General features: G+C 45.0%; 1 protein-coding gene across 2 annotated transcripts in view; it reads right to left on the bottom strand.

The window, feature by feature from the left end:
* Positions 1-614: 614 nt before the first annotated feature.
* Positions 615-16,047, bottom strand: part of LOC143804683 (acyl-coenzyme A amino acid N-acyltransferase 1-like) — a 230,288-nt gene continuing 214,855 nt past the window's right edge. The window contains exons 2-4 of one of the 2 annotated variants that reach the window (XM_077283033.1): positions 9,682-10,162; positions 3,959-4,161; positions 615-2,959 (exon numbers count right to left, since the gene is read on the bottom strand). In XM_077283033.1, coding sequence (XP_077139148.1) covers positions 2,363-2,959; positions 3,959-4,161; positions 9,682-10,144 — 1,263 coding nt within the window. In that variant the 5' untranslated portion in view covers positions 10,145-10,162 and the 3' untranslated portion in view covers positions 615-2,362. The remainder of the gene's footprint in view (positions 2,960-3,958; positions 4,162-9,681; positions 10,163-16,047) is intronic. The other variant, XM_077283039.1, reaches the window with a different exon arrangement.

Raw genomic sequence — 16,047 nt, 5'->3', positions numbered from 1 at the left:
GAGGCCTAAGAAAAAGCCGAGAATAAGTTTTTATTTCAATCATCATTTCCAAGAATTTCTATATATTTCTAGAGGCAGTGTGCTGCCAAACAAATATCATGATAAAAAAAATATGTTTCAGGGACAAGTCGCTGATAATATGCACAGATTAAAAAAATTACTGTGCACCATTTAGGATTCTCTTTTACTCAATGGAGTCTGAAATACTGACTGGTTCATTATATAAATTCCCTTTACTGTCCAAACACTAAATTCTTTTTAAACCGCCACCTTTTAAGGGCAGGACAGACTAACTAAAGTGTGGTCGCGTGTCCTCAAAAAGCCAGACATTGCCAAAACATTATGCTCTACCTCCCCATTATCTGGCTGCGATGACGAATATTTTTGCAAATACATAAAGGAATTATCTGGCAGACAGAAGCCATCTATGGATCCCAATTGCAAATAGGATGTCACAAAAGAGTGAAAGTCGTTCCTTGACGTGTGGGGTACGCTTGATTCACAGCCCTCTGATAATTTACCCTCCCTACCAAGTTCACTTATCCATACCACCCCCACACCATATTAACATCATTTTATAAACCCCTTCCCCCCAAAAATGACATTACACCTGATTTTGGATTAAATGGCCACAGCAGCCTTTTATTAACATACAAATACAAAAATTAAACAATAACCCAAACTAGGAAGGGGTGGTCCTCGAAGCCACAAATTAGTATTTCCAATGTTCCTATTAACTATTCCTTTTTGGCCTCCAGGCTTAATCTTACCCCCAGCCGCGAAGCACCAGTTCGGAGGCAACTAATGACCAGTCCGGCCAAAAAAACAACCAATACCAAGTCCCATAATTATCCGTTCCACCAAATGATCGGCCACATCCACTCCTAAAGTACTCCAGGGGAGTCCAGGACCAATATAGATCCCCCCCCCTTCCAAACCACCATCGCCCTCTCCACCGACTTCGAGGACCTCCCTCCCCCACCTTACTGCTATGACAAAATTCACATATTTCAAACGACCGAAAACATTAATAACGTTAACAACCCTTATACCTAAAATTACCCAGCTTTATTTACCAACCCAAAATTAAGGGAGGGTGGGTGGGAGCTTCGTACGCTGGCAGACTGGCCGGTAAAAGAAGGCTCCAGCAGTCTGGGTGACGTGTCCTCTTTTGGCTGTTTATCTGTTAACCGCCCGTGCAAGCTCTCAGCGCCCACCTCCTCTTCTCCACCCCCTTTCTAAGTCCTCCCCCCTCCTCTATTCAAAAAACTCCTCGCAGCCCATTTAAACCCACAGTGCCCATTAACCCCCTGTGGCCCTGATGTTCCCATGCGACCCCGTCATGGCGGCCTCCCTTGATGTCCCGGGGGGCCCAGTACGGCCTTTCTTGAGCTAGGCTTCTACATACGATACGAAATCCAATAAAACAGAAATCTTCTCTTCTATCTTCAAAATCTCCCAGTAGAGCATAGAGAAAGTAGACAACCGGTTTAAAGAGAACCCTACGGTTCCAGAGATTAGAGCCTTTATATACAGTGGTAATTTTTGTTTCACATGGGGTAAAAATGCAGAGCAGTTTAAAAGACAAACCCCTCAGAGAATCCTAAGAGCAATGCCCCCTTGTTAAAGACCATGAAAAATAGCAGCAAGTAAAAATGGCCATAACAATGCAATCATATGGGGGAGATTAAAAATAAATAAAATAAAATGGAATACTCGGAGGAGTAATAAGAATAAAACAAGAGCAAAAAGTGAACACTTCTGTTCTCATAAAAAGTCTTTAAATTTAAGTAAATTACAGCTGGACAATGAAAGTTGGTGGTAAGCTTTGATTGTAATTTAATTAAAAAAGGAAAAACAATACAACTGAGTGGATAAAAGTTCAATGATAAAGTTTTAAGTAATTTCTACACCTTTAGAACAGTCACACCTGGGCCGTGCAAATCTGATGGGACCACATAGGATCCCAGTAGACGGTGGCCTCGTTACAGATTTTACATCGGGGTCCAGTATTCTCAGGGGTTAAAAAGGTCTCTTTATAGATAATCTCTTTAATATGAGAGCTTCTACAAGAATTAGCTAATCACCATGGGTTAGGCTCCCGAGACCCCCGGCAAACAAGCAGTCACTGCCATCTTACTTGGTGACCAGATAAATGACTGGCTAATGCTTGTTGTTGCCACGTCTCCATCTCTCCATGTAGGTCTTAAGTGGGGAACCAAAACCTAAATAGTTATATCATTGCCATATGTTAAATATTGAAATCAAGTAGTGCAGGTAACGGAAAACACAATAGTCCTCATGTTCAGTTTTGTGCATAGGATGAAAGATTGCGTGTAGGTCCTCCACAGAATAGAAGTGATCATAATTTATTCTGTCGAGAGCACCTAATATTTTGACGCAGAAACTCTTGAAGCTCTGACCAACTAGTTTCTTGCGCTCTACAATGTGGCAGAAGTTCTCCACCCCAAGTCAAAGGAAGTGGGAAGAACGGAGACTGTGATACTGGACAGAAAGGGGAACCCGGAGGCTCTAGAAGATGTCCTGCTCCCGGGTAACACTGCACATACACATCCTTCTTGCCATACTTTTTGGCCCGAGATTTTGCTTCCCTAGCAAAGAACAAACTGTTGTAATTCTGGTCTTTATCTCCTACCATAAAGAGGATGGGGCCTCTGGCTTTTTCCAGTGGAAGTATAGAGTCCTTGTATTCTGGTTTTCTTGGATCATTCATTGAGTTAGCAACACTGAGGGATGCAAAGTCTGTAATCAGAAGTCCTTCCACTTTGTAGGGTATGCCCTTCACAGTGAGATCACCATAAACTAGATTGTTGCCATTCACGGCATTGGTTCCATTGATGCATACTGTAGCAGCGACCTGAGGCAGGTAGGACGCCATAGCCAAAGCCATCTCAGCTCCTTTACATATAGCGACCACTCCAACTCCATCACCTGACACCTAAAAAGTAGAATATATGGTGAAATTCATTCATATATCTGCTGTATGTATAGGGGTATGGTGTGGGGGATATTGATACTGGAATTGTCTTAAAGAAGTTCATATGGTGTTAAAATGATCATTCCCTCAAAATGATCTCATCTTTAAAAGTTGCATCATCCAGTCATATTTTCTCTTTAATTTCTGCTGCATTGGAAATATAGAATGGTAAGATCAATGTATGGCCATGTAATACATGGACTGGGCTATTAGAGAGAAAGCAACTCTAGACTGAGGTCCTTTTTGAGTGATCCCCTTATATTATGTCATGTGCCTTAATAATCTCAATAGGACAACCCCTTTAATACTAGTATGTACTGTAAACGCACTGTCCAGTTTCGAAAACACATTTTCATTTATCCTGTTAGGAAATTCTAAGGGATTGTTCTTCTGTTTAAGAACCTCAGCTCTTGAATACAGCTAAAGAGTAAAAAAGTTGACAGAAAGGTGGGAGGACAAACAAGGGCAAAATGGAGTTATCCAGACAACGGCGTTCTAGGTGGTGCGACTGTGCTCACCTGGTAATGTGAGAAAGCACAACATGTAAGAGGTCTCAGAATATAAATCCAGCTGCTGCTCTGCAAGTTGGAGAATCCAATGTAGAAATCAGATATAGTGGATGCGGGTGTGGATTATTTTTAACGCATTTCAAAGTATCTGTAACTTGTTCGTCAGGAGAAACCACAGAAAGTCAGACCAGATGAAGAATCTATAGCTACTTTGAAACGCGTTAAGAATAAAACCGCAATTATTCTACAATAGTCTGGACTCTCTGGATATCCTTTTTAATACCGACCAGCTGCACAGCATGCCCGCATCTACTATATCTGGGAAGTTTTGGTATGTTGACTTATCATACTTGTTGAAATGTCAACTCTTCAACTTATTGACACGTCAGGTCTTCATATACCGCTTTAGACTTGTTGATGTGTTACTGTGTAAGGAGGATTCTAAACTTACTTTTGGATGATTACATAGAAACTGAGCGGCTTCTTCAAAATATTTTAAATCCACATCACCGAGGAAAGTAGGTAAATCATCATAAGCAAAATAAGCCAGAGCAAGAGAGGCGAAACCACGGCTGGCCAGGAGGCTACTGCGAAACTCAAGTAGGCCACCAACACCTCCAAACATGTCAATAACTCCCAGAAAGGGTCCTTCACCTGAAGAGAAGATGGAATGGTAAAATAAATGGATTTCAATCATATTGATGGAAGGACTGGTAAAAGCAAGCACTGGCAAAAGTTTTATAGGGAACCGGTCATCAAGTTTTCATACCCCAATTAATGCCATCTATGTAAAGGCACTGTAATGCAGACTACATTCCTTCCTTTATGTTAGAAATCTGAGTTTATGTTAAAGAGAAATTTATTGTTGAATTTTTATGCAAATAAGCTACAAGGGTGGTGCATGCGCAGTAAGGTCCAAGAAAGAAACTGCAGATCACTTCAGACAGTGACAGTCATCTACGCTTGGGCAATTAGCTCAGGAATGAAGAAGATAATCACTGGCGTTTTCTGCAAACTGATCAAACACTGTGTAGTGCATCACACTATGCAGTGAGGCAGTGACCCAGTGAAGTTCAAAGCAAAACGTCCCTTTAATGTTCAGCTCAAAACACAGCACACGATATCCTCCGGATTGCAGCCTGGAAACAGAACAGTCCACCTCTGCATCGCAGCCGGGAAAAAGACAGTCCACCTCCGGTTCGCAGCCAGGCACATATCCTCTGGATTACAGTCACTAAACACTCCAGTCCACCTCTGACCGGTTGCCATGGGTGACTGCTCCTCCATGTTAATGTTCTACTCCCAACATCAAACAGTACCAGATATCCTCTGGTTCACAGCCAGGAACTATATCCTCCAGTTTACTGTCACTAAACACGCCAGTCCACCTCTTGAGACCAATTACCGTGGGTGAGTGCAACACAGTGTACGCTTGTGGGTTTCAGGTGTCTCAGCTCCGCTGGCTGTTTGTCTCCACTGGCCTGTGTTGCCTCACACAGGTGGAGCTCTGCAGAGCTTCCTGCTCTGTACTCCTCCAAACACCAGAATGACACCAACTCTGACCCTGACACACCCAAACCTTATACTACAGGGTTTTTAACAAGCAACCAGTGGCCTTCAGCCACATGGAAAATCTGGCCAGGCATGAAATGACTGTACCACTACTGTCCACAAAATCCCAGAGCAGGTTTTCCTTAAATCTGCCTTGGACAACCAGCATGTCCCAGATCAACACTCACTTTAGTCTGCATTGTAACCACAGCTATGCCTGTGACTGCAATGCACTCTCATGGCCTCAGTACGCCTCCATGCGCATCCTGGGAAAGGGGGGGACATACAGCGACCCCCACATGTATTACCAGTCACTGCCTCAGAACCAACACTCTTCTTCATCAGGACCTCACTGTGCATGCACCACCCTGAGGAATGACGCAGTTGCACTAGATCTCGAGCATGTGAGGGTGCTTACTGAAAAAGAGTGACTAGTCAATCACTATAAGAAGACAAGCAGCAGGCAGGGAAAAGGGAAGAGGCAGCAGACCTGTAATTGCAGAGTTCGCCACTACTGTATTTGCAAGTCATATGCATAAAAATTCAACAATAAATTTATCTGAAAAACAAATCCAGATTATTTTTTTTTAAGGTACAGATGTAGTCAGCTTTAGATGGCATTACATTTAACATGACAGGTTTCCATTAGATAGGGGTTCCGCTTTTTTTTTCCACATTCACATTGAAAAATAGTCTCGCCACCATGCACGTTTTAAATCTTTTTCTAGGGAGGACATGGAAAAATTTAAAACCTAAAGCTTCAAAATCCAATTTAACACAAGGATCCCTTTTTCGAGCTTGTAGGAGAGCAGGGGGTTAAGAGGCAGCAGTTTTGGTAACTTCTATAGTGGACGTTTAGAGGGCAGTTTTGGAATTGGCCACCTTCAAATTTTATCTGAGGAGCGGCGGTTTTGTCTGTACTGTGAAGGTTTAGGGGACTCCTACTGACCCGATGTTGGGTTCTTACATGGCGGACTAGTACCATACCAATGAATGGTTGGCTTCATACATGGAGATTAATTTTTATTGCAGTCCTCAGAGTAAAGGGGCATTGTTGTGCCCAATAAATCAGCAGTGGCTACTGGTGATCGCTACCTCTTCCTCCCTTGATGGAGAAGCGAAGCACATGCTGCCACTCCCCTGCTTTCTAGAGACACCAACTGCTGGGATTATTCAGTAACCAGTATGGACACCAAGCTATCTGACATAGAAGAGTTGGGCAATAGGGTAAAGGGTATGAGGAGATTGGGCAGACGAGCACTTGACTTACAAGCACAGTTGTAGACTTTTAGGCTGTGTGCACACGTAGCAGATTTTTTGCGTTTTTTTCGCGGTTTTTCGCTGTAAAAACGCTATAAAACCGCGAAAAAAACGCTAACATTAAGCATCCTATGTAACAGAATGCAATCCGCATTTTTTGTGGACATGCTGCATTTTTGTCCTGAGCGGAATCGCAATCCAGAAAAAAACGCAGCATGTTCATTAAAATTGCGGAATCGCGGCGATTCCGCACACCTAGGAGTGCATTGATCTGCTTACTTCCCGCACGGGGCTGTGCACACCATGCGGGAAGTAAGAAGATCAAGTGCGGTTGGTACCCAGGGTGGAGGAGAGGAGACTCTCCTCCACGGACTGGGCACCATGTATTTGGTAAAAAAAAAAGAATTAAAATAAAAAATAGCGATATACTCACCTTCTGGCGGCCCGACCTTCTCAGCGGCTTCCGTGGTGTGTGTGAAGGACCTGCGATGACGTCGCAGTCTCATGACCGCGATGACGTCGCAGTCACGTTACCGCTACGTCAATGGAAGGTCCTGAACACACAGCATTAGGAACGGAAGCCGCTGAGGTCTGCAAGTGAGTACAACCTTTTTTTTAATTTTTTTTATTATTTTTAAACATTCTATCTTTTACTATAGATGCTGCATAGGCAGCATCTATAGTAAAAAGTTGGTCACACTTGTCAAGCACTATGTTTGACAAGTGTGACCAACCTGTCAAACAGTTTTCCAAGCGATGCTACAGATCGCTTGGAAAACGCTAGCATTGTGCAAGCTAATTATGCTTGCAAAACGCTAGTTTTCTGCGGGTATATGCATGCAAATTCTGCATACGATATACCCGCGGCAGGAGGCGCAGAATTGCCACGGAAATTTCATGTGCACTTAGCCTTAAGGTACCTTCACACTAAACGATATCGCTAGCGATCCGTGACGTTGCAGCGTCCTGGCCAGCGATATCGTTTAGTTTGACAGGCAGCAGCGATCAGGATCCTGCTGTGATATCGCTGGTCGTTGGTTAAAGTTCAGAACTTTATTTGGTCATCAGATCGCCGTGTATCGTTGTGTTTGACAGCAAAAGCAACGATACCAGCGATGTTTTACAATGGTAAACAAGGTAAATATCGGGTTACTAAGTGCACGGCCGCGCTTAGTAACCCGATGTTTACCCTGGTTACCAGCGTAAAATGTAAAAAAAACAAACAGTACATACTCACCTTCGCATCCCCCGGCGTCCACTTCCCGCACTGACTGAGCGCCGGCCGTAAAGTGAAAGCACAGCACAGCGGTGACGTCACCGCTCTGCTGTTAGGGCCGGCGCTCAGTCAGTGCAGGAAGCGGACGCCGGGGGACGCATGTAAGTATGTACTGTTTGTTTTTTTTACATTTTACGCTGGTAACCAGGGTAAACATTGGGTTACTAAGCGCAGCCCTGCGCTTAGCAACCCGATGTTTACCCTGGTTACCCGGGGACCTCGGCATCGTTGGTCGCTGGAGAGCGGTCTGTGTGACATCTCTCCAGCGATCAAACAGGGACGCTGCAGCGATCGGCATCGTTGTCTGTATCGCTGCAGCGTCGCTAAGGGTACCGTCACACAGTGGCATTTTCATCGCTACGACGGCACGATTCGTGACGTTCTAGCGATATAGTTACGATCTCGCAGTGTCTGACACGCTACTGCGATCAGGGACCCTGCTGAGAATCGTACGTCGTAGCAGATCGTTTGAAACTTTCTTTCGTCGCTGGATCTCCCGCTGTCATCGCTGGATTGTTGTGTGTGACAGCGATCCAGCGATGCGATCGCTTGTAACCAGGGTAAACATCGGGTTACTAAGCGCAGGGCCGCGCTTAGTAACCCGATGTTTACCGTGGTTACCAGCGTAAAAGTAAAAAAAAAAAAACCGTACATACTCACCATCTGATGTCCGTCAGGTCCCTTGCCGTCCGCTTCCCGCTCTGACTGTCTGCCGGCCGGAAAGTGAGAGCAGATCACAGCGGTGACGTCGCCGCTGTGATCTGCTTTCACTTTACGGCGGCACTCAGTCAGAGCGGGAAGCAGACTGCGAGGGACCTGACGGACATCAGATGGTGAGTATGTACGGTTTGTTTTTTTTTACTTTTACGCTGGTAACCACGGTAAACATCAGGTTACTAAGCGCGGCCCTGCGCTTAGTAACCCGATGTTTACCCTGGTTACCAGCGAACCTCGGCATCGTTGGTCGCTGGAGAGCGGTCTGTGTGACAGCTCCCCAGCGACTACACAACGACTTACCAACTATCACGGCCAGGTCGTATCGCAGGTCGTGATCGTTGGTAAATCGTATAGTGAGACGGTACCCTTAGTGTGACGGTACCTTTAGGCTTGTAGGGAGATAAGAGCGCTTTTACAAAGGAGAGGCTCATGAAGATTAAGTCATAAAGGAGTTAGCTGATAAGAGTGAGAGTGCAATGACAAGTGAGAGACCTGTGGAAATTTAGCCAGAAGGGAGAATAAGTTGGAGAAGGATATTTAAAGTGTCTGGAAATTTCGAGCTTAAAGTCCTGTCATCACAGCAGCATCAGCACTGATCTAAATGAGTTTTAACATATTATAAAGTGATTGCATACTGCCAGCAATTTCTGACCGTTGAGGTCCAGCCTTTGTGAACTCCAGCAATACTGAGAACTGATGTATCAATGCCTTCCTTTTATATGTTTTCTCTGACAAACAGAACTTCCAGCTGACTGGCAAGGAACGCAAGTCCTCCATCCATTTAAAAGCAGTGCAAAAAACAAACCAAAAAAAAAACAGTAAGCTGGTGACTGCCTGCACAACACCCAGCCTGGGGCCCCTTCCTGCCTTAGCAGCCTTATCCCCAGTGCTAGCAGACTGTCTCTCTTCACTGCTGCATCCTGACTGACACCCAACCAGGAAGTTCCTCCCTATATCCCAGTGCTCTACGCTGCATTACCCTATAGCTCCTCCCAACTGGCCAACCTCCAATGCTCACTATTCCTACTCTAATATTTCTATTCTCTATAACTAATGTGCCCCCTTTATTCTAATCCCACTACTGTCTTATACTTTCCCTAAGTTTTTAAACAGCACATACCAAATATATACACAACAATATTACATGAATACATTAACATTAGTAAATGACAAGATACCACACATAATCCATGTGAACAATGTCCACGGAGAGAGAAGTCATGTGAAGACCTTGGTCACCTCCTTACAGCTTACAACCACCACTAAGCCAAGTAACTGTATATCAATACATGGACATGGTTATTATTACAACTGTATGGCACTTATAATTAGGCACTGACTGGTATGGGCATTTGCACATTGTTACCTACCAGGTGGTAGAAAAAGTGTTCCTCGTATCCGTCCTTCTCTTATTGGTATTCTCTGCACTCCGGGAGCGGTGTACCATCTTTCAATGACCTTAGTGGCAGCAGGTAAGTCTTCAGGAAGCGGATTGAGTATCATTGAGGGATATAACTCCAGATGAACCAAGAAAGGACTTCCCACTACATCACGTTTCATCAGCCTTAGAAATAGGATTGTTGGTTTCAGGGACCAAAATAGGCCCATAGGACACACTCCATTGAAGTCTCCACCAGTCGCTGGAGTTTTCTCCAGGTCCACCTTTCCTTCCCAATTTGTCCTGTAGAAAGCTCTGGAGTGAAATATCTGCCCCTTTTCATCCTTCAGCCATGCTCTTAGAGTGATCACCTGGTCGGGAGGAAGGCCCCAAGCTTGAATCTTCACTGGTTCATCCACCAAGGAGATCTCAGGAGATACTGCGAGACCAACCATATCTGAAGATCAAGGAGTCTTAAATGGGAAACAAGGGCCAAAAAGACAATTAATATTAAGCAAATAAAGGCATCAAGACAGGAATTTATTGCTATAGGTTCTCCACATACAGGGGCGTCTCACAAAAATAGAATATCATCAAAAAGTGAATTTATTTCAGATCTTCAATATAAAAAGTGAAACTCATATATAATATAGAGTCATTACAAACAGTGATCTATTGCAAGTGTTTATTTCTGTTAATGTAGATGATTATGACTTACAGCCAATGAAAATGTCATCTGCTGGTGTAGGTCCAATGTTTTATCGAGACCAAAGTCAACACAGCTGTCTACCAGGACATTTTAGAGCATTTTATGCTTCCCTCTTCCAACAAGCTTTTTGGAGATGGAAATTTTATTCTGCAAAGGACTTGGCACCTGTCCACACTGCCAAAAGTACCAAGTCCTGGATTAAAAACAGCAGTATCACTGTGCTTGATTTTCCAGCTAATTCGCCTGACCTTAACCCAATAGAGAATCTATGGAGTATTGTCAAGAGGAAGATGAGAAGCACGAGACCCAACAATGCAGACGAGCTGAAGGCTGCTATCAAAGCAACCTGGGCTTCCATAACCCCTCAGCAGTGCCACAGGCTGATCGCCTCCATGCCATGCATCATTGATGCAGTAATTGATGCAAAAGGAGCCCCGACCAAGTACTGAGTGCATTTACTGAACATACATTTCAGTAGGCCAACATTAAGGATTTTAAAATCATTTTTCAAGCTGGTGTTATAAAGTATTCTAATTTACTGAGATAATGACTTTTGGGTTTTTTTTGGCTGGAAGCCATAATCATCAACATTAACAGAAATAAACACATGAAATCAATCACTCTGTTTGAAATGACTATATAATATAGGAGTTTCACTATTGAAGAACTGAAATTAACTTTTTGATGATATTCTAATTTTGTGAGAAGCACCTGTATAAAATTTCATAGGGTCAACCAAAATCCTACTTTGTACTGATGAGGAACAAAAAAAAAAATCTGTGGATTTGTTTCAATGGCACCTAATGTAATATGTTGTCTAAAAGCATAGGCAATCCCAGGAGTCTCATTTTGCAATTTAAAAGAAAGGATTAAAAAGGGGATGACCAAGTGAAATTTTTTTTTTTTACATGTGTTTCAATACCTGCTATCTATCCCAGACCCCGAGGGATAATGCCAAATTTTGGGTGCTATAATGGGAAATCTGCTCCATATTTCAATTTATCCTTCATAACTGGTACTTTGGAGACATGGCAAAGGTATCACCATTAACACATGACATAGCAATTATGCCACGTACTCCAGCAACAGTCAGAAAAAGCATAGTTGCATGGGGCAACATGGTTGCAGTAAAGCCAGAAGTTGCAAAATTAGATTGGAATTGGTCTCTCTAATGTTGGTGTCTGATCTACAGATATCAATGTCTGTCCTGGATCCCGGAAGCTCCACTACCTATGTGTTCTGAACAAGACAGAGCTTCATAGAGAGGCCGTCACCTCACCAGTCTCATATGGAGGGGGCTGGCTGCTTATTTCAACAGCTAAGCCATCCCTATTCTCGGTCTATGCATCTGTAAGGGGTTGTAATATATGTAGCACCTTTTCGCCAACCCCTTTAAGTATATTTGCCATGCTGCGATGTGTTACTTACTACGATGTAAAATGTGCATAATATACATGTTATACTTAGGGAAAGTGGGTTTCCTCGGGTCAGCCACTAGATGGGGCACGATGTAAAAGGGGAGCATTGCCTTAGATGGGCCACTAGATGGGGAATTATAGTACATAGTAAATAGCTAAGGTTGATATAGGAGGGGCACGGTGGGATAAGACAGGAGGTACTTCCTGATAGCTCTCCGTCGGGCGAGGGCACCCAATAGCTCAGGAGGGCTGGCTAGCCCTGGGCAACACTGTGCCATGCAACGTTATTAAGGCACAGAACCCAGCAGATATTCGGGTCCTCGATTGTCACAGGAGCAAGATACAGCAGCAGTTCTGGCAGTGCAGTTTAAGTGGGTCTGCAGTTGCTAGAAAAGGCTAAGCAGTACCGGCAGATCGCTCATCATGTGGAAGATGATTGTGTTGGCTGATGCCCTCGGAGCTGGGGTAAAGCAGCTCTTGAGGGAACCCCACATGAGGCAAGGAATCTGGACAGAAAGGATGTTGAGGGATCGAAAGGTACAGTCCGTCCCGGAAGCGAGCGACAGAAAGAGAAATAAAGGGACAGAAGAGGTGTTATTTGCTGTAAACCCTGATGGTGATGATACTATAAAGAATACAAATATGCTGTGCACATGTGGCATCCCAGGAGTCCCGTTGCCACAATGACATTGTCTTTTTCTAGGGGGGTGATTTCATGACTGGAGTTAAGGAGGGATCCACTTAGCAGGTAATACAAACATACAACACCTTCCTGACTTCAGGTCAGAAGTGGGAGCTCTAAACCCGGTTTCAGGGGAACTTCCCTACAAGTTCTGGACTGGAGGCGGTGTTAGTAAGTTCAGTGTGAGACAGTGCAGGGAGAGGAAGCGTGTCAGGAGGGAGACTGGGAGTGGAGCTGTGACTGAGCTCTTCCCAGGATTAATGAAAAAAAGAACCGGACACCAGAGTCCGTGGTTGCACGGGTACTAAAGGACCAGCAGCTAGAACCGGAGGGCAGGAGATTGCAAGTCTCCTGGCCCATCTAATATCTGGAGGCACCACAGCCTGGGGCTGCCAGTGAAAAGACAGTGCCCATGAAAGGCTCATGCTGTCAACCATACAGGTTAGGAGAAACAGACACTAAGAGGAACTTGTGTAAAGCTTCAGGCAGTAAGGGACAGAGAGCTGTTATGATCCGGTGACCTTGGAGCCGCATGAGAGACTTTCTCAGGAGTAGGTGGTACCTGTACTGACCGCAACCCCTAAACTAACACCGCAACTAGAAGTAGCCGTGGGATGTACCTAACACGTCCTAGACACCTCGACACAGCCGGAGGACTAAATACCCCTATAGATGGAAATGGAAATTCTATCTTGCCTCAGAGCAGAACCCCAAAGGATAGGCAGCCCCCCACAAATATTGACTGTGAGTATAAGAGGAAAAAAAACACACACAGGCAGAAAAACAGGATTTAGCAAAAGAGGCACTTCTAGCTAAATAGAAAAGGATAGGACAGAATTCTAAGCGGTCAGTATTAAAATCCTAAAAATATCCACAGCAGATAATACAAATATTCTACATCTAACTAAAGACATAGAAAGTATATCTGCATCTCCTGAGAATCCAGCATGACTTAAAAATCCAAACAAAGTCTAAGCTGGCAAAAACACAATGAATTGCACTGAATTGCAAAGCACACCGCATGTGTGCACAGAGACAAAAAAACAGACACTTATCTTAGCAGAATTGGCAGCAGGGCATGAGGAGCCAGAGAGAGATGCAATCCCTCCAAGTACAATGGATAACTGGCATGGACTCATGGATCCTGCACACCTAAATACCTATAGAGCTGCAATCAGCAGAAACACCTGCCCGGATTACAACCCCAAGACAACTGCACTACCACCAACAACCACCGGAGGGAGCCCAAGAGCAGAATTCACAACAGTACCCCCCCTTGAAGAGGGGTCACCGAACCCTCACCAGAGCCCCCAGGCCGATCAGGACGAGCCAGATGAAAGGCACGGACCAAATCAGCAGCATGGACATCAGAGGCAAAAACCCAAGAATTATCCTCCTGGCCATAACCCTTCCATTTGACAAGGTACTGAAGCCTCCGCCTCGAAAAGCGAGAATCCAAAATCTTCTCAACCACATACTCCAACTCCCCATCAACCAACACAGGAGCAGGAGGATCAACCGAGGGAACAATGGGCACCACATATCTCCGCAATAAAAATCTATGGAAAACATTATGGATGGCAAAAGAGGCCGGAAGGGCCAAACGAAAAGACACCGGATTGATAATCTCAGAAATCCTATAAGGACCAATAAACGGAGGCTTAAACTTAGGGGAAGAAACCTTCATAGGAACATGACGGGAAGACAACCAGACCAAATCCCCAACCCGAAGCCGGGAACCAACACACCGACGACGGTTAGCAAAATGCTGAGCCTCTTCCTGAGACAACACCAAATTGTCCACCACATGAGCCCAAATCTGCTGCAACCTGTCAACCACAGAATCCACACCAGGACAATCAGAAGGCTCAACCTGTCCCGAAGAAAAACGAGGATGAAAACCAGAGTTACAAAAGAAGGGTGAAACCAGTGTAGCAGAACTAGCCCGATTATTAAGGGCGAACTCGGCCAATGGCAAGAAGGCCACCCAATCATCCTGATCAGCAGACACAAAGCATCTCAAATAAGTTTCCAAAGTCTGATTAGTTCGCTCGGTTTGGCCATTTGTCTGAGGATGAAATGCGGAAGAAAAAGACGAATCAATACCCAGCCTAGCACAAAAGGCCCGCCAAAACCTAGAAACAAACTGGGACCCTCTATCGGACACAATATTCTCCGGAATGCCATGCAAACGAACCACGTGCTGAAAGAACAACGGAACCAAATCAGAAGAGGAAGGCAATTTAGGCAAAGGTACCAAATGAACCATCTTAGAAAACCGGTCACAAACCACCCAGATAACTGACATCCTCTGGGAAACCGGAAGATCCGAAAAAAAAAACATAGAAATATGCGTCCAAGGCCTCTCAGGGACCGGCAAAGGCAAAAGCAACCCACTAGCACGGGAACAGCAAGGCTTGGCCCGCGCACAAGTCCCAAAGGACTGCACAAAAGAACGCACATCCCGTGATAAAGAAGGCCACCAAAAGGACCTACCAACCAAATCTCTGGTACCAAAAATACCAGGATGACCAGCCAACACAGAACAGTGAACCTCAGAAATCACTCTACTAGTCCATCTATCAGGAACAAACAGTTTCCCCACAGGACAGCGGTCAGGTTTGTCAGCCTGAAATTCCTGCAGAACCTGTCACAAATCAGGGGAAATGGCAGAAAGGACCACCCCTTCCTTCAGAATGCCGACCGGCTGAAATACTTCAGGAGAATCAGGCAAAAAACTCCTCGAGAGGGCATCAGCTTTAACATTCTTAGAACCCGGAAGATACGAGACCACAAAATCAAAACGGGAGAAAAACAGGGACCATCGAGCCTGTCTAGGATTCAGCCGCTTGGCAGATTCGAGGTAAATCAGATTTTTATGATCGGTCAAGACCACCATACGGTGCTTAGCTCCCTCAAGCCAATGTCGCCACTCCTCAAACGCCAATTCATAGCCAACAACTCCCGATTGCCGACATCATAATTGCGTTCAGCAGGCGAAAACTTACGGGAAAAGAAGGCACACGGTTTTGCAGCGCCCCAGAGTCCTGGTCGTTGCAGTACTGTGGCTCCGCCACTATGGGGAGCTATGGTGCGTCTGATGGCACTGAAGGAGTTCATCTGATCAGGTATCACAGACACCAATACATTTCACAGTCGGGCCTCCGGGGGGAGCTAAGGGTTCTATTCACTAGGCCACTCCCCACCATAGTGGGTAAACTGGGGGTCAGGCAGGAAGTTAGATCAGAAAGCTGACTGGGTTGGAACCAGGCAACACCTTGTGGCAGAGGGTGTTGTGGGGGAAGATACAGTAGGGTCTCTGTCAGGGGTGGGATCCTGACAGAGGCTTGGCAACTTGAACGAACGTAACGGGACCGTGCCTGCTCAGGATAGCGGCAGTGCCCAAGGAAGGACCAGAAGCGAGATAGATTGTGCTGAGTGAGAAACGAGATCAAGCAATAGGAGAATACCAGTAGGGGTCGTGCTGTAAGACCGAAGCAACACCCTACTGAGGCGCACTACCGGTGGCCGGAACGCCGAGAGGGTATT

Source organism: Ranitomeya variabilis, chromosome 1 (assembly GCF_051348905.1).
Source record: "Ranitomeya variabilis isolate aRanVar5 chromosome 1, aRanVar5.hap1, whole genome shotgun sequence".
In the NCBI taxonomy this organism is placed as follows: Eukaryota; Metazoa; Chordata; class Amphibia; order Anura; family Dendrobatidae; genus Ranitomeya; species Ranitomeya variabilis.
The sequence above is the reverse complement of the archived record's forward strand: the minus strand, read 5'-3'. Positions and strand labels throughout refer to the sequence as shown.